Source organism: Taurulus bubalis (assembly GCF_910589615.1).
Source record: "Taurulus bubalis genome assembly, chromosome: 14".
Taxonomy (NCBI): Eukaryota; Metazoa; Chordata; class Actinopteri; order Perciformes; family Cottidae; genus Taurulus; species Taurulus bubalis.
Window position 1 is genome coordinate 10,298,773 of NC_136602.1, and position 18,157 is coordinate 10,316,929.

Here is an 18,157-nt window from a genome sequence, read left to right on the forward strand (position 1 = left end):
AAGCAGAAAAAAAAGCCCTTATATCAATGTGGCGCTTTGACAATCATCTATCCACATGACCTGTGATTTCTCCGACAGGGTCTGTTTGACACTTATAACAGAGAGGTGACGGCGTGCAGGTTGTCCATCTCTCGCCTCGCCTGCCCTTATCTCCTCTCCTCTCCATCTCTCTCCTCACTCCTCCTTGTGTGCACAACTTAATAAGCAAGCAAGGGGTAGATTCCCATTATGGAAACCCTGGAAAATGGCCCGGACATTTTCCTCCATATCTGGGATCTCCATCTGGAGAAGGCACTCTCGCTCTCACTGCCCCCCTCTTCCAATCTATGTGTGTGTTCTGGTGAGGTTATGCTGCAGAGATGGCTTTCACTCTCCACTGGCTACAATGAGATTGGCCCACCAGGTTGACTCTATTCGAATCGACAACCCATTTCAATAACGTAACAAAACAGAACAGAGTGGTGATGTTGAATAAAACATTTTTGAGGAGGTGCCCAGGGGGCTTGATGGGGGTTTTAAATTATCTAAATCTGTAAGATTTTGGAACACTTTAGCGGAAACAAAGATGCATCTACACATAACATAATCTGTTACACACTGGTTTCATAATAGCATGACATTTGGTTAGTTTCCCCTTTTTGTTGTCTGTGTCACTGCTCTCACATCAGTCAGGGCTGCTCCATAACTAGAGTATATAGTTAACAGACTAATAAAGATTACACTGAGGTCAGCGAGCCACTAATCCCCGGCGTTATTAGTAAAAACAAAGCCTACAGCTCTACGCCATACACTTCATCACATCTGAGTGCCTATGCACGTGCATAAGGTCCGAACATAATATGGTGTGACTTAAACCATACAATGGGAAGAGAAAATAAATATGCTAAGAGCAGCAGGGGTGGACCGGGCCAGGCCTCTGCGGACCTATGTCATCACTCCCTCTGGTCTCGGCTGTGCTCCCCACCCGAGCGAAAGGCTCAATGATTACGGAGGCTCAGCTTCCCTCTAAGAAAGCAAACCGGAGCTGCAGTCCAAACAAGGCCCAGCCAGCAGCGAGGGAGTACTGCTACACCAGGCAGCTCGGGTTTACCGTTGCCTCCGACCTGGCTGGCCCCCGGGCTTGCATTAGTCCCCCAGCCCAGCCTCTCTAGGACAAACAAACAACCACCACTTACACAGTCAGGGACGAGCAGTGAGGCAGGGAGAGCTGGTGCCACCAGCACTGTGTGGAGGGGAACCTGACCCAATTGGATTTGCTTTATCACCCCATATAATGATTCCCAGACTGGCCTGTTCCAGTGGTAGAAAATAAAAATTACCCAAAAAAAAAATCTGCCTGCCATTCTGAGTTTGGTCCAAAATGGGCAGCTCCCCCAAAACAGATGGGGAGGCATCTCAAAAATGTTCTCTGCCTCTGGGGACATGTGGTTTTCCCCATCATTATATAACTGTAAACTCCTGGATGTCAGAGATTGGGGATAATAACTTTCAGATGTTGGCAGCCCGGCCCAATGCTGGGACCTGCTGGATGGGAACGGTTATTTGGCAGAGGAGAGGAAGTCCGAGAGATTAGGACTAAGATGTGACAGGGAGAAAAGTGGATCTGGATCTGAGCTGAGTGGGTCGCCTTAGTCTGTTCCAGTTATTCCTGGGCCCTAATGACGGCCGTGTGGGAGGCAGAGACCCGGCATTGTGTGTGTGCGCTTGCAGGCCGGATAGAGAATGAGACAAATTAATATCAGAACCACAGGAAATCATGTCATCCTGTTAACACGCCAAAATCAAGCTAAAGTGCTCCGGCTTGATCCACCACTTTTAGCATTCCGTTTCAATTTTCAGATAGATTTGATATGACAGTTTTAGCACTCCCCATTGCAGTGCAGATGTGCCACTAATTCAGAAACAGACACACCTCCTTCAATAAATGAGTCCTAAGAAGTGTCATCCCGTTAAACCATTTTTATTGGTTAGTCTCACATGACAGGGAGGATCATTGTTCACTGTGGACGTGTATGCTGATTGCCAGTGTAGTCAAGGTTTGGTCACTAAAACTCAAACTTCTATCATGAAAATTAAACATCTCCTCGCATTTTTATTATTTATTCCAGCTGGTCACCGAATGGTAAAAAGCACAATTCTGTTTTTCTTCTTCTTAAATATTTTTTTCCCCCTTTGCCTTAAAGTATCGAACGCAGTGCTGAACAAGCAGAGGAGTGTTTTTTATTGTAAATCAATACTGATCGATCGGCTGCCTGGGTGTTGAATATGGATCAATATCACACCAGGCTGTGGAGGAGATCTGATTTCAATTGGCAAGAGAAGCCCGCAGCAGGTTTCCATCAAGCGGTAATTCAAGACATGGGAACATAAGTCAGATGGATTGATATAGACTAGCCAGGACCTTTCTTGCCACTGAACCAGCTCAAGGAAATTTCTGTCATATATCATTAACGCAGTTGGGGCAGGCAGTAAAAAAAAAGGGGGAGCAGAGTACCTCAGTGACCCTAAATGAAGAGCACCGGTTAAACATTGAATGCATACTTCATTATTAGCATGGATGTTGTTTTTCTTTTAATAAAGAAACTCCATAATAAAAAGCCAACCACTAAAATCGACGCTGAAGCCCTACTCGCTTTGCACACACACACACACACACACACACAAACACACACACACACACACCACAGCGTGGTCATGTTCTGTGGAACTTCTGCTTCTGATTATGCGCAGTTCAGCCCGAGATGCATACTGTAAGCTGTTATTAATTTACTGAACAAATGTCCCAGAGAAAACTGGTGAATTGTGAAACATTTTCATTACACTTATCATACGGTCGATCTTTATTAAACCCGCACAATTGTTTAATTCAAGCACCTCAATAAAATACATAATATAATTTAACAGCACACACGTGTGGCCAAAGTGCATCGAGCATGTGTGTGTGTGTGTTTAAAAAGCAGGTTGCCTCGTTCATTTATCACTTGTTTGTGATTCCTGAAGAGAGGGGCACTGTTCCAAATGACAGCATTGTAAAACAATAAAAACAGAGCTATAGTTAGAAATAACTTGTCACTTTTAATAAATGACGCTGGTTCAGGGCTCTTTCTCTGGGGCTTCTCCTCCGATACATCCCAGGCACCCCTGGGGCCAACGGAGCAGCTAGCAGACCAGCTCGTTTCCCCGAGGTAACTGATGACCCTATCCCATCTTTGTCCTGTGACCTCACACCAGCGGGAGCAGGACCATGTCCGATGAAATCTTCAGACTGCTTCCCATCCTAATCTTGCTTGTGTCACACGACAAATTGCTACATTCAGAAAATGGAAATAGATTGAGGTGGAGATGGAGGGAGGGACTGACAGAGGTATGGAAAAGGGGAAGACTGGGAGGGGAGGGGGAAGTGGAGGAGTGTGCATCGACAACCAGTCCCCTAAGAAAAATACTTGAGGAAAGAACGACTCGGGAGATCCCGACAAGGAATCACATCTCAGCGAACATATTGATCTGATTTACAAAACCTCCACTCTAATGCAAAACAAATGGCGTGGGCGTGAACTGGTACTTAACCATAAAACCCCAGCATTACTCCGTCTCCGATGAAATACCACATATATCCCTCACCAGGGCCTAATGTGCTGTTTTACGGCCAGATACGACTGAGGTTGACCCAACAGTTTGTTTGACAATTAGGGGAAACCTAATAAGGATTGAATGGGAGTGAGAACATGCCAAGAGAAAGAAAAGAGACCCTTTTTCAAAAGAAAAAAATAGCCACAAAAAAAACACTGGTCTGAGTGACCTAAATGTGATTCAGAGAATCGGGAGCTGTTTGACAAAGCTCTTGCGTCATTAATGCTTTAAGAAACCAAACAACATCTTCAAAACCGCTACAAAGTTTAATTATAAAGGAGCGCTGCTAAATATTTGAGAAAGAGTGGCATGTTTTATTCACTTCAGATTTAATTTCAATAATGTAGGATTTTCACCATGGCAGCAGTGTGTCAGGGAGAAGTAAATAAATCTTAATAGATTGTTTTCTTTCAGAATATAAAAATGAATCACTTCCATTGCTCCACAGTGGAATCACATTAACGCAGCGTTAAACCAAGTCAGTGAATGCAACTGACGACAGTAAACTTTAACAACATCTACACCAAAAGAATCCTTGATAACCTTTTCTTATTTCTCTTCAGTGCGTGTGCGTGTGCGTGTGCGTGTGCGTGTGCGTGTGTGTGAGTGTGTGTGTGTGTGTGTGTGTGTGTACAACATCCAGTGTTGCTCTTGGCCCTGCATTCATCCCATCACCCCAGCTCTGGCCTTGTTTCTGTCAGCAGTGAACCAGGGGAGTAAAGAGTGGGGGGAGAGGAGAGAAGGAGAAGAGGAGAAGGAAAAGAGGGAAAGAGAAGGGGGTGGTGAAGGGGGAGGGGTTGTCTCCATGGACAGATGGACTGCTCTTTCTCAACACATGTGGAACCATGTTTCGTCTTTCACTGCCGTCAAGCTGGAGCCGAATCCGTCGCTCTGTTGGCCCGCGCCACTCTTTCGTACTGCACACCTCTCTCTTTAGCACAGCACGCACACACACACACACGCACACACACACACACACAGTGCACGCAGGGGTGTGCACGCACAGGGACACGCACATGAAACACACCACACAAACATCTCAGTCTTTCTCTGCACACATGTTAAAGTCATCACCCCTGCTCAGCGCTAGTAAAACACAACACCCCCGGCTTCTCTGCTGTTGTCAAGTCTTGCCATTAGCTGATGCCACTGGGGAATCCTACCCTAGTGAGGTGGGTCTCCCTCGGGAACACCAGGCACCACGTTACGTTCAGCCGCCACTCATGTGAACCCAAACATGTGAGCATAATTTGGAAAATATCATTTATACTGTGCGTCTTTGTACGTGTCTTGACATTTACAAACTGCGATAAAACCGACATGAGGGAGGAGGGAATAGAAAACAGAGCGAGAATAATTTGAGGTAATGTTTTGCTTAGTGAACAGTATTACCCAATCCTGGATGTTGGAGCACTGGGAAGGAGGTTCTGGCTCCGGGGCTGCAGTGAGGGTCTGGGTTTCATTTTTCGGCAAGTGCAAGCCAACGGCGAGCTGCCAAGTACAGCTTTCGCTCTCAACACTTCCTGCTCTTCCTGCCCTGGCTCGGGAGCAGACAGGCTTCACTCAAACATCACGTCGATTTAGGCAAAGGGGGGCCAGTTTATTCTCCAATTTCTCAATGGGCGTCAAAAACTCACATCTGTCACTTGAATTACACAAAACACAGCCGCGAATAAAACGTTGAGTTTGATATATTGTTTAGCCGTGAATAAAAAAAAGGTGTGTGCAGGTGTTTGCATGCGTGTGTAAACATATAGGAAGAAAGCATTTCCTTCACACGTTAACAGCTTTAAATGACTCACCGGGAAGCCTAAAAAAACATTGCAGTGCATGTCCCACAGCTCAATGGTATAATGTAAAAAAATCCAGAAGGAACACCTGCAGCAATCAACTCTATCACAACAACAGTGACCCTGTCCACTGCATCATTTTCATTATGGATGGTGGGAGCAGAATTCTAGATTAACACTACAGAGTGCCATCTTAATTGCCGATCTACAGATGCAGTGAAAACATGGCATTTAGGTACTCCATAAACAGACTTCCCTTTGCAGGTTATCAAGACAGCCGCTCAGTGAAAACACACCCTCTTTTCCAATGCCGATGTGCAATTAAAATGGTTTTAGAAATCCTCTTTGACAGTCCAGGGCTTAGCCAAAAATGTAAATGACATTAAAGGAGACAATGAATTTAATTTTGTTTAATGTCCCCTTTCGCTGATTCTCATTTACATCACATTTCCACATAAAGGGCTGACCTTATAAATACTGGCATTTGTTCAGCTTTTGGAGGTAATCACGGTTTTGCAAAAACCAGATGGGAGCACACAAATTTTGCGATTTATTTCTGAGAAGGACGGGGGAACCGCATGTGAGACGTTCTAAGGCTGCGGTCTTTTGTTTCTGGTAAACAACTTGACAACAAGTCAAGTGCACTCTGGGAAATGACCTCGTAGGTGTTCCACAAATGAACGATAACGCAAAGTCATTTAGAAAATACAGGCTCACTAATGAGGGACATAACGGAAAGCTAAGCAAAATTTACATTAGGCCAAAATTTAATCGCATTAACACACGAACAGGTGCGGTGAGGCCTTTATAAATGAGCTAAATGAATAAAAGCCTCCCACAGCACAACCATGTGTGCTGACCAAAAAAAGAGACAAGGGGAAAAATAAGGGAAAAAACAAGTCAATGTCATGAATAATTCAGTGGCTGGGCTGCACTCCAAAGGTCAGTGCTCCTTGACCTTTGTGACAGGAAGTGAAAGGGAGTGCCGTGGCTGCTGGAATAAATGGAGCTGACATGTTTAGATTTGGTCCCGAATCCGTTTGTGAATGGCAGCGTAAATTGACACAAGATGTTAAACTGTATGAACATACATTAAATTCAAAATTCACATATGGGTAGAATACAGATTGATAACGCATTCTCTCTCCGTCTGTCTCGATTCTACTGCATAAATTGCTTCGGCTTCTCAGAGTAAAATGTGACCTTTGAACCCTGACACGCAGAATGAGTCATTTTCTCTCCTCTTTCAACAACATGTGCCGTCTTATTACAAAATCCATGTGTAAGCCTGAACAATGTATCTAATCTTTCACACAAGAGAAGACAAAGTCAATATGCAAGAGAGTGAAGACAGATACCAGACCAGGAGAGTCATCGCAAATTGAGTTATGTTTGGCTAAACACATGCACTGTAAATGGGAAAACCATCTAATCAGATATTGGGTACCTCATCACTATAATTCTAAAGACTCAAATTACCGACTGAATAAACCTACACCCCCACCTACTTTAAGGCACCATTAACTTATAAATGTGACATCTGTAGCACTGCTGGATATATAAAGGGGAGAGATGATTATGCCGAACTGCATAGGGATGCGGTCACAGCAAAAGTGCTACAATTAGTAACAAGATACATTTACAGTTTATTTAATTTAATGTAAGCACTAACTGAATTTCAATTTTTTTTATTTTCTTGAAAACCTACACGCACGCTATTGAAAGACAAAACAACATTTTTGTCGAGCAAATTTTGTACTGACGTTCCTAAACGATACATTGATATTTGAGTCACTACGCATATATAAAAAAACACGCAAATGCAACAAAAATAGGACCTTTCTTCATCCAAAAAAGAGTATGAATAATGCAACGGCATCAAATGTAAGTGCTGAAATATTTAAAGACCAAGCAGTGCTGAAACTTTGTGACAGCTGTTGGGCCTATATCTAACCAACTTCTTTTTCTTTTTTTTTAAGAGAATCCTTCCTCTTCAAAAATCTGAGTGAAAATCTGTATCAAAACTCTGAGAGAAAATAGGGTAAACAGATGTCTGGCTTGACCGCAGGAAAATAGGACACATTTGGAATGATAAGTTTCCCAAACTCCGTTGGATATGCCAGATCCATGGGAACGCCAGTTAATGTCTTGCTAGATGCCAGCTAGCTGTGTGCGCTTTCCCCTCTTACCATCTGGGAAAATGTTACAGCGCATGAACGCCATCAATGATTCACTCCAAATCTGTTTCTTAAGGTTCGGCCATGCTACTGTTTCTCTCGAAAATGTGGCAGTGCGAGCTGGTTTTCATACTGTAATTGTAGACAGATGAGACATGCCTGATTCAACAATCAAACCTCTCCTCTAGGTTTATGTCACTCAACTATGTTCTACTCAATTGGAAATAATCAGTTTCTGCCAGCAGCGACCGCAGCACAGGTGCCTGTAATGATGTGCATGAGAAAATGACAGATGTAACAGAAATGGCTGTAAAACATGGACGCTTTAACTAAAAGCTTACCCATATGCACAGCGGGAATAGTCAAGTAATTGCAGTAAATAGTCTTGCGTATAGCGAGCCTCACTACAGTGATCTCTGGCCACGTCCGTTGCTCTCGCTAAACCCTGCAACCTTTCACAAGCACCCCTCTCTGCAAGCCTCCTTCAGTCACTGGGAACCTGTGTGGGTCTGTTAGGGTGAGCTGACGGGCTCATAGTTACGACATGGAGACAATGGGAGGGTCTAATGAGGAACATATGCTTTTGTGTTTCAACAGAGCCGCTCATTGTGCAAGGAAAGGGATACTCTACTCCTATTCAGACTCGTCACAATGAAAATCCGAGCCCTCCCTGAGCCAGTTGAGCTTACAATATCCATCCGCTTCTTTTTTCCCCCTGTTCTTTTTTTTTTCCCACCCCTCTTTCTTGACTTTAATTCTCTATGCATTCATTTTGCTTATTGTACTTATGTTACACGTTTTGTCCCGTAGATTGAAGAACAATGGCGAGCGTAACTCTAAACAGTAAAAGGCAGCAGAGAGACACAAAGCAAACATGAAAGCAGCGGAAATTAAGCAAAGTAGGCGTCTCAAGTTATCTCTTAATGTCCGCACTGTCGTCCCTTTGCTGTACAAACACGCTTGACTAATGAATTAAGCGTTCGGCTTGCTCCAAGATGCAACAATAAAAAAAGACAGCGCTACCCTGACATCGGCCTAAACACCTCAGTACTTTTCTTGCATGCACTGTGACAGTCAAGCATGAAAGCCTAAACAACATGCAAGCAGCATGCGTGCGTCTGAGGATATGTGGGTGTCGAGTTTGTGTCGTCGTCTGCGTGTGTGTATCTGCGTGTGTCTGTGTGAGTTTGAGTTCAGACAGCAGTAGCTCTGGTAATCCATCCAGGCTCCCAGGGCAGCTAGCTCCTACTTCCTGATGCATGAGAAGCCGCTGGAGTGGAGTGGCAGCAACAACTGCTCAGCCCTATTTGATTACTAATAAGAGAGTTGTCCCCTCTGTCAGATACCAGGCATTCTCCACTAAGCAAACAGTGATTCCGGCTAGTCAAACATTAGCATTGCTGTCTCTCCCTACTACGTGGTGACGCACAAACTACACCCCCTACCTCACCCTTATATCCACCACACACACACACACACACACACACACACACACACACACTAAACTATACCTAAACATATTCACGCTGACCAGGACATGCAATATAGTTTCACAGTGTGAGAAAGATGTCAATGCCTGAAAGCAGACCATTTATTCTCCCTCTTTAGAAGGTGATATAAAGGTGGCAGATGTAAGTTTCCTGAAGGTGCAGAACAAAACAGCCGACATAAAATGTTTATCCCTTCTCAGACGAAACTTTAATGGCATCTAGCTCACAGCTAACTTGAGAGGAAACAGTCAATGAAAAACAACTATTGACAGTGTCAGCATCACTGTCGTAAACAAAGAGGGGAAGCCAGCCAAATAAATGTGAAGTTGCCTAAGCTAATTAGGTGTATTCCCAGCATGATCCTCTGGTGATTGAACCACCTGTGATTGAACAAACCCTATCCAGGTGGTGACCGCCCCTCGGTGCACAGGTACCTGGGAAAGACGCCCCTCAGCCGCTCACACAGAAGCACCCACAGTTCCCACACTGTGAGCTGTAAGATGCAAGTCAGCCCAACTGGGCCGTCTGGCACACCGGGAGGGAACTCATTTGTTCCCGAGCTCATCCATGCGCCTGCTCATCCACTCAGTCACTCATCCATTTAGTCACTCAGACACTCACTCATTGAGAAGAAGCCGCTCATGGCCTTACCTGTCAATGATCACCGGGTCTGATGGGGTCTCGTTCCTGTTTCCACAGCTTTTCTTGTCACAGCATCGGCTACGGGAACAGAGACAGTGAATTTCAGATCGAGTAATACTTTGCTAAATAAATAAAAATAAATAAATAATGCACGCAAAACCACATACATTTATTAAGTGCCTCGAAGTGATTTTGATATTGGTTAGAGAGGGAAAAATTGCCATGAGATTTCCTTCACTCAATCTATCCATTCCATTGATGCTGATGGCTGATAAAAATGGTGAAAACAACATGTTGTGTTGTTTGGCTTAGTGTTGGAGGGGAGGGGAGTGGGGATTGGGCCAGGAGGCAGGGGAGTCACTTTTCACAGCTTCAGCTTTTGTTTACCTCTAATTGCCAAGCTGCTATTTCTGAGGGAGATGCAAGGTGCCACCCTCAACCAATATTTCTGCAGGGCATTTATCAATTATGGCCTCAAAAGCACTAATCTATCTTCCACCACATGTTTCAGCCATCTCCCCCCTAAGTCTATAGCTAGCTGCCTCTCACTTCTTTGATTGGGACTTGAATCAAAACTGCAAAAATAAACAAATACATCATCCTAGCCTCAGCTTGAAATGAAAACATATAAACATATGTGAATAAGATTGATTTTTGCCATATGGTGCAGAAGGAAAAACAAAGATTTTGTGCAAAGCTACTGTCAGTCAACCACACATTATTTAAATATGTCTGATTTACATGACTTTCGAGCAGCAGTAATAAAGATGTGTTTTATAGCTACGGTGCCGGAGTGTATTAGAGCATAAATATAATTCAAAAACTACATGTATGACATCCCTAACGATTAAGATATAATAAGGTAAGATATCAAAAGATAATTCCTATTATAACTGTTATGTAGATATTCTTATCAGATAATAGGCAGCAGTTAAAGTAGATCTTTATTCAGCAGCAAAATGCACTTCCTCTTGACAAAAAAATATTACCTCTCGAGTACGAGCATATTCAATGTGTCACAAATAAGTGATGGATGCATGTATAAATTGAGCGTGAGTGATGAGTTTATGCATGGAAAAAGACAAATCATTCTCAGCTCTCATGCTGCACTTGCTCTCAACCAGTAACTTGAACAATGCACCGGTGCAACAAAGGAGAGGTTAACCGACAGTATCCGAATTCAATGTTCACAAAGCTCATGCTGAGCTCAACAATAACAACAAAAGGCGTTTTTCCTTTTAGTATCAATGACACCGCTGAATAGCAGTGCAATATGAGAGGTTGAGATTTATGTGGTTAAATGACGCTAAAAGGCTCGCTGATCATTGTTGACAGGTGGGATCAACCGAGAACTGACTCTGTTCTAAAAAAGGAGAAAAAAAACGATACATTGCATGCAACGCCTATGCATAACTTAACAGAAAACACATTGTGTCTGGCAGGCTTAAATGAAGACATACAATTCTTAGGATAAAAAAATAAATATACTAAAGATTAAAAAAACATAACGTATGCACTGTGAGTACATGTAATATACCTTCAGTAAAAAAAAGTCAGTCAGTAAATTTTCACTGGCATATTCACATCATAGCTGAATAACATCATATCAAAGTTAGAAATGACAGCAGCTCTCTCTCTCTCTCCCTCTCTCTCTCTCTCTCTCTCTCTCTCTCTCTCTCTCTGTGTGGCTGCTGAAGGACCACAGGACAGTCTGGATTGCTGCATCACATCATGAGTGTCAAAACTTACTGAAGGGGAGGGAATTACTTTTTGCCTGGATCTGCAAAATGGACGGAGTAAAAAAAAAATAATGCTTACCTGCACATAATTTCATGGGTAAGAAGAACTCTGCACATTTCTGGATTCTTGTCTTGACCCTCATAAATTATGGCCTTTGAAAGGAAATGAGATGGAAATAAAGTGAAAACACAGTCATCTCTTAAACACGTATAAATTCACAGAAATTCACAAATAATTAGACAAACATATTTGCAATTTTTGCACTTAATAAAATAAATCATGGCATGAATACACATGATTTTAAGACAACAGAATATATTAGAAGAGTGCAAAGGCTAAGTAAAAAACATGGTTAAGACAATCACAGCAATATCCCACTGTTTAAATTACATTAATTCATATAAAAATCAACCTCAATAAACAATTACGAAAATAACTATGACTAATAACAACAACACCAACTACAATATTTCCAGTAGCAATAATAATTTAAAAAATCTAATTATAAAATGAAAAGTAATGATTATGAGGATAATAATAATAAATTGTATTTTTTTTTATTAATCTAGATAATATCCTGTGGCTCAGAAAGACAGACCGAGAAAGAAAGAGAGACACAGAGATTTTCATAAGGAGAGATCCAATAGAAGTGTCATCAATATGCTTATAATCTGGGGATATTTGGGGGAAAGTGTTAATGGGCAATCTGTTGTTTATTTTGAGCCGCTAACAATGATCTTTCTGTGGATAAAAAGCGGTGTCTGGCGGTACGGTTGAGTAATTTTTGAGCATTGGCTGAAACAGATGGCGTGGAGCTATCAGTTCTGCCGCTCTTCTCTCCCTCCCTCGATCCCTCCCTCCTTCTTCTATTTCTAAGGATAGACACTTCTCTCCCTCGTATGCTGAACCGGCACCAAGTGTAAACGCAGGCAAAGCACCGCGTTATTGACAAACACTTTAAGAATATAATAGCAAAAAATATGTAATAAAAAGTGATATTATTTTTTTTTCCCTTTGAAGCCATTCATAATTTTAATGATGTTTGTTTTGTGTGTTTTTTCTGGCACGCGTGAGGCCAATATGAGAGAGTGACTTTGAAAAAGTGACATATCTGAACCAGGTCGCATCACTCTCTGGCTTTTAAAATCTGTCCCACTTGACCTGAGTTTTTTTTTCTTTCCCTTTCCCTTTTTTTTATTTCTTCTAGGAACAGGGCGATTATCTATATTGGTTTGATTTATGTCGCTGTTTGCAGCTGTAGAAACAGAAATCCATAAATTGCTTGTTCTGCGCCATTGACTCGGATCATTCGCACAGGAATGTTGTCTGTGACCAGTGGCTCAGGCTTCACGGCTCTATTCGGATAAGGCTCCACCTAAACCCTCTATTAAATATCAAAACACGAGGCGCAGAGCCGAAATAACGGTGTCTGATTTTATTCCCCAAATTATACATAACTTTACAAATCTTTGCGTGTGCTTTTGATGTGCATTAAGACTTAATAATCATATTTAGCGCGTTGGGCTCTGGGTTGAAAGTCACGTCAATGTTTATGAGAAAGATAAGTGAGATGAACCTCAGCAAAAAAATATTTAGATTTGTATTCATAATTAAAATAATTGATGCAAATATTTTTTATATATATGTTTAGAGCCTCACCTCTGACTCTTTGTAGAAAAAAGTCAAATGATATCACAAGGAGCAGACATTGTGTTTAATGAATAAGGTGGCTACAAAGAAGCCTGCTGGCAGAGTTAAATTGACTTTATGATATATGGTCACACGAAAACAGTCGAAAATGGAAAGTGTGTCTTCTTGTTTCAGCAGTAATTTCAGTTAATTTGGTGCCACAACTTTTTTGGGGTGGTTTGTTTAGAAAGCAGAAGAAAAAACTAAAACGTGTGTGCATCTCAGGGGTGACGATTTGCACGGCGTGTTAAGGTTTTGCACAAGTGAGGCATGATGGGCGCGAGTGTGCAGAAACAAGTGTAACAGCAGCTTACCTGCTTCGTCATGGAATCGATTAACCGAATGTAAAGATCCTGTTCTGTTCTGACGCCTGAGGAGACAATAAGAAGACCACTTGTGAGTTTTGAGGAATTGTGGGCAATAAATACATTTAAACAAAAGTAAGCCCTCCAAAAAAAAGTTTAGTAAAAGATACAAAGACCTCAGACAGTGATTATATTAATACAATTACTACTGCATCTGGCATTATTAGTATTATTATTAGTATTATTATTATTGTTACACGTGGTTTTATGCAGACAGACAAATTCATGTCTGATACATTTGCACGTGTTTGTAAAATAGTAAAGAGGGTTTGACTCACCATTGCTGTACAATAACTGTAGTTTGTAATGTATCCCATTGTTAGTTTTTTCACTGGTTGGTTCCTGCAGAAGACAACAGTTTATGAAAATCAACATCAACAGAACAACTGAATATATCACCACCACATGTCTGTTGGTTTACAATAAAACAAGCTATGTATAGTTTATTTGCAAAATAAGAGAAGCAGCTTTAGTTGTTAAAAAGACTCTCTGTCATCAACGAATTGAGCTTCTTCTTTTTCTTTTTTTAAAATCAATATTACACGTGACTTCCCCTTAGTAACCCATTGCCATTTCAGAGAGCATAATTTCGATATTTATACTGATTATGTACTGCACGCATTTTCTAAAATACACCGCTTACTTTGTCTTTCTCCACAAAGTCCACAAAAGCTGTCCTTTCGATCTCCACGGGCTGACCCTGTCTGTCATACAGCGCCAGGACGAAATGGAAAAAATTGGATTTTCTGAGGTTGGAAGGGGGCTGCTTTTCATAATGTGCCCGTGCCAAGCCGACACCGCTGCGGGGAGAAAACAAGAGACCATCTCGGTTAAGCACCGGACACCGGGGATACTAGATGATATAGAAGCTGATGGAAACATTGGAGATGCAGAAAGCACGCTTGAGTATACGGGGAGGTGGGGGGGGAGGGAGATTTCTTGATTTGTCACAATAATGGGGTAATCTGATGTAATGAAAGAAGGGAAAGCCGAAGGGGGGGCATTTATTGGGAGACCGTAATTGATACAGAGTATTCAGGGGATTGAGGGGTCGATATGATGAGGAGGGAATGCGTGAGAAAAATCAGATGCTTTTTGGCATGCGTACCTTTGGGCGGCTGTGTTCGCATCCACCACCCCAGCTGTGTGCATCCAGGAGCGGACCGAGTTCAGTCCGAGCGGTTCCTCCTTCATCGTCGTCCCGCCCCGCGGTATAGTTTCCTGAATTCCAAACATTTAGGACAATTTGCGTGAAAAAGAGCCTTCCTGTGCGAAATTAAGGGAATAAAAAAACGTCCCAGCGCGTTATCCTTTAGGGTTGTTTGTGTGTTGTTGTTGCTGCACGGGATAAGTAGCGAGAAGCCGATTCAGACTTGCGAGGGAAAACCCGGTCCACAGGTCTTGCCTCCCTCTTCAGTCCGTCCGATGTGAACAATTCTCAAAGTGCTGTACTTAGTTAGAGCGGTTATCCACAGGACTGCGAAAGTGAATTGTTCAAGAGACGAGATTTTTTTTTTTTTGTGCTGTTGCGATTGTTCCTCTTTGTTTCTTCTTCTTCTTCTTCCTCTTCTTCTTCTTCGTCCTCTTCTTCTTCTTCTTCTTCTTCTTGTTCTTCTTCTTCTTCTTCTTCTTCTTCTTCTTCTTCTTCTTTTTTTGTGCTATTCACAGAAAAATCGATGGCAGTTGTTTGTGTTTGTGGGTGATGCTGCTCTCAAAGTGCCCACATCCCTGAAGCACCGCATCCAAAACCTTCAGGACTTCTCGTTGAATAAAAAACCCACTCCTGAAAAGGTGCTGCTGCTTCTCCACAAGACAAACACAGGCAAAGGCTGATCACCAGTGGAGGTGTTCCTCGTACACAGGAGAGGTGGATAAGGGGCCCTTTCGCGTCGTGCACGATGGATGGGAACATGCAAAACTAAGCCCTCTTTCCCCGAGGACTGAAATCTTTCCCGGGAGCCAAAACTCTAAACCCACGGGAGAGGCGCTGTCAGAATATGACGCTGAAGGGGCGTGGTTTTGCCCAAATATGGAGCTCTGACGGTTCCTGTCAAGCAGTGGCGCTCCTCTGTACGGGTACAGCCCTGTAGTGCAGCAGCCTGAGAACACTCACTCGCTCCACTTTTCCTCTTGCTTAGGCCCTATATGTGGTGAGTTTTGATTTTTTTAATGATATGGAAAATTCAACCGTGTGTAACCATCACACATAATGAGAAAATAAAATAAAAATAACAATATATTATAATACCTCGGAATTCAGGATGGCATTGCTTATCATTTTTAGCCCGGCCTAATGATTGCAATTTCCGTGATTAGTTTTATTATATTTGATTAAAATCAATAGTATTTGACGTATTTATTCGATTAGATGTGTTATTATTACAAATTGACTTGATGAGATTGCTTGTTCACTAATGTATCGAAAGCATCTCAATAGCCGTGTGAATACAGGCCATAAATCATATTTCAATAATGACAGATCATGTTTCTTCAGATAACTGATATATTTGTGCATTTTTAACTCCACGCTGCGGGTTATTTTACTGTAATTAAAATGTAATTAATCCAACGATGATTTCAGAGAATCAGACATGATTATAAATCTATTAATTTACATTACATTTTCATTGAGAATTTTGAACAAGAGATGATTGACTTTCAATTGTTTTACTGTGTATCGCAGAGCAGAGGGGTCCTTTATTAATGGCGGTAGGCATACAATATGAACAAAGTTTGAAGCCCCGTTTCTAGCATCCACATTATTCATGTGCAAACAAATCAATCACACGTATGTGCCATTTACAGAAGAGAAAGTAAGATCTTCTGACATCTTTTTATGAGCTAAAAACCTGAGCCAGGGTGTCTCATGACATTAAACAAACTTCAGGAAATCCACTGGTTCTGTGTCTTCTTCATTTCATGCACGTCCCGTTCAAATCAGTAATAATCAGAAACATCTTAATCATTTTTAAAGAGCCTACATGTCCGACTCTGTCCGAGAGGGGCAGGCAAGCAGTTGGGTTCATTAGTGGTGAAAAGGAGGAGAGGATGGAGGGAGAGAGGGGAGGGTGCGAGGAAGAGAGATGTGTGCTATATCCTGAGCAATCTATCTAGCTGGTGCTGAGGGTTAATAGCTGCTGCCAAAGATAAGTGAATTATAAGCTGTTGCTTTCACCTCTACACAATCTATTGCCAAATTGCCCAGTCACAAAATAAGGGTGTGGATTTTTTTTCCTTCTTTTTTTGACTTTTTTTTATTATTATTGAAGAGAAATCTAAGTTTCAATTTGTGGAGAAAAAAAAAATCTGAAAAACCTTAAAGGGGGGCCCTTTAAAAAAAAAATGTTATCTCTTTTTCTCTTAGATGAAACAAACCGAGACGCGTGTTGTAAATGTTTTGTCTGTTCTACCGAGATTGCAAATATCTTCTCTTTTTTTGTGTGCACAGAACTCACTCTGCTGCTTTTTTGTGCACATTTCAAGTCGCTTATTAGAACTTAACCCCTGATTACACGCACCAAGGCGATTTAAATCTGATTATCAAATTAGGGGACTTTGAGACAAATCCTCTTAGATCTGATACTGTTGACTGGAGAAGGAAAATGGATCTCCACACCCGTCACGTAGGTAACGATGCTGTCCTGAAAGGGACTTTTAAACCGTATTTGACAACAAATGCAGCTGCCCCGCTATTTCAGAAGATATTAGAGGAAAATGAATGCAAATCTGTGTGCAGGAGCCATCTGGACGTGGAGAGAGGGAGTCAGCTGCTCCACACACTGAGGCGCGGAGCCTGAATCCGTCTCAGCTCATTCTGTGGGATCATCTGCGCGGTGGGCTTACAGCGTGGAAAATGCGCTCTCCATCATTAGGTGAAATGTTAGCATCAAAATAAAAGAAATGTTGATCCCCGTTGGTTTTAGTGTTTGCGCGCATGAGAACGTTCACGGGCGTGGAATTAGAGGATCTTAGTCACATTGTATCATTTCTCACTATAAAAAAAAAAAAAAGAGCTTGTTTCTTAACTGCACGCTGGAGGTAAGTGGCGCGTGACGAGCAGGGGGAACAAGTGCAAACTGTTTGCCTCCTGCATCTTGGCCGCATTGAGCCAGAGTGCTCGTTTAAATGACCGGTTGATGACACGGGGGCCCGTTATCCCATTCTTCTTATTCAGTGGCCACAATGAAAGAACCCCTAAAGAGTTGGGCCTGGCCATCTATATAAAACTAAACTCCTCGGGACGCGTGGCTCCCCAATAAAAATGTACCCGGTGACTTCGAAGATCTCCCGCGTCTCGACGGGACGAGCCTCCTCTCTCCGTATTGAGGCTGACGTCTTCTTCTTTTTTTTTTTTTGGTGTGAATTTACGGGGCGAGGCCCTCATGATCTCCTTAAATTTGCATGTAAATGGCGACATCAGCCTATACGCGTGCCAGGGGCCAGCGGGCCTCCCAGATGTCAAGGCAAAGTCAATCAGCCGGCCGCTGCCCAGCTGTCCATCGATGCACTTTATTGGGACAACACTTTCATTATGCTCACCTGCATTGTTTCCTCCTGAATTTATTGGCACAAAAAAAAGGGGAAATAAAAGAAATCGTATTAGCACCCCAGCAAGCAAGTTCGCTCACGGCTTT

General features: G+C 42.3%; 1 protein-coding gene across 9 annotated transcripts in view; it reads right to left on the reverse strand.

Moving 5' to 3' along the window:
- LOC306746644 (transcription factor COE3) overlaps positions 1-15,445 on the reverse strand; it is a gene marked incomplete at its 3' end in the record, with an annotated part of 65,597 nt that extends 50,152 nt beyond the window's left edge. For all 9 annotated transcript variants that reach the window (XM_079229589.1, XM_079229588.1, XM_079229587.1 and 6 more), the window contains exons 1-6: positions 14,632-15,445; positions 14,167-14,323; positions 13,802-13,865; positions 13,473-13,528; positions 11,548-11,621; positions 9,739-9,807 (exon numbers count right to left, since the gene is read on the reverse strand). In XM_079229589.1, the coding sequence (XP_079085715.1) occupies positions 9,739-9,807; positions 11,548-11,621; positions 13,473-13,528; positions 13,802-13,865; positions 14,167-14,323; positions 14,632-14,759 (548 nt within the window). In that variant the 5' untranslated portion in view covers positions 14,760-15,445. The remainder of the gene's footprint in view (positions 1-9,738; positions 9,808-11,547; positions 11,622-13,472; positions 13,529-13,801; positions 13,866-14,166; positions 14,324-14,631) is intronic.
- Between the last annotated feature and the right edge of the window lie 2,712 nt (positions 15,446-18,157).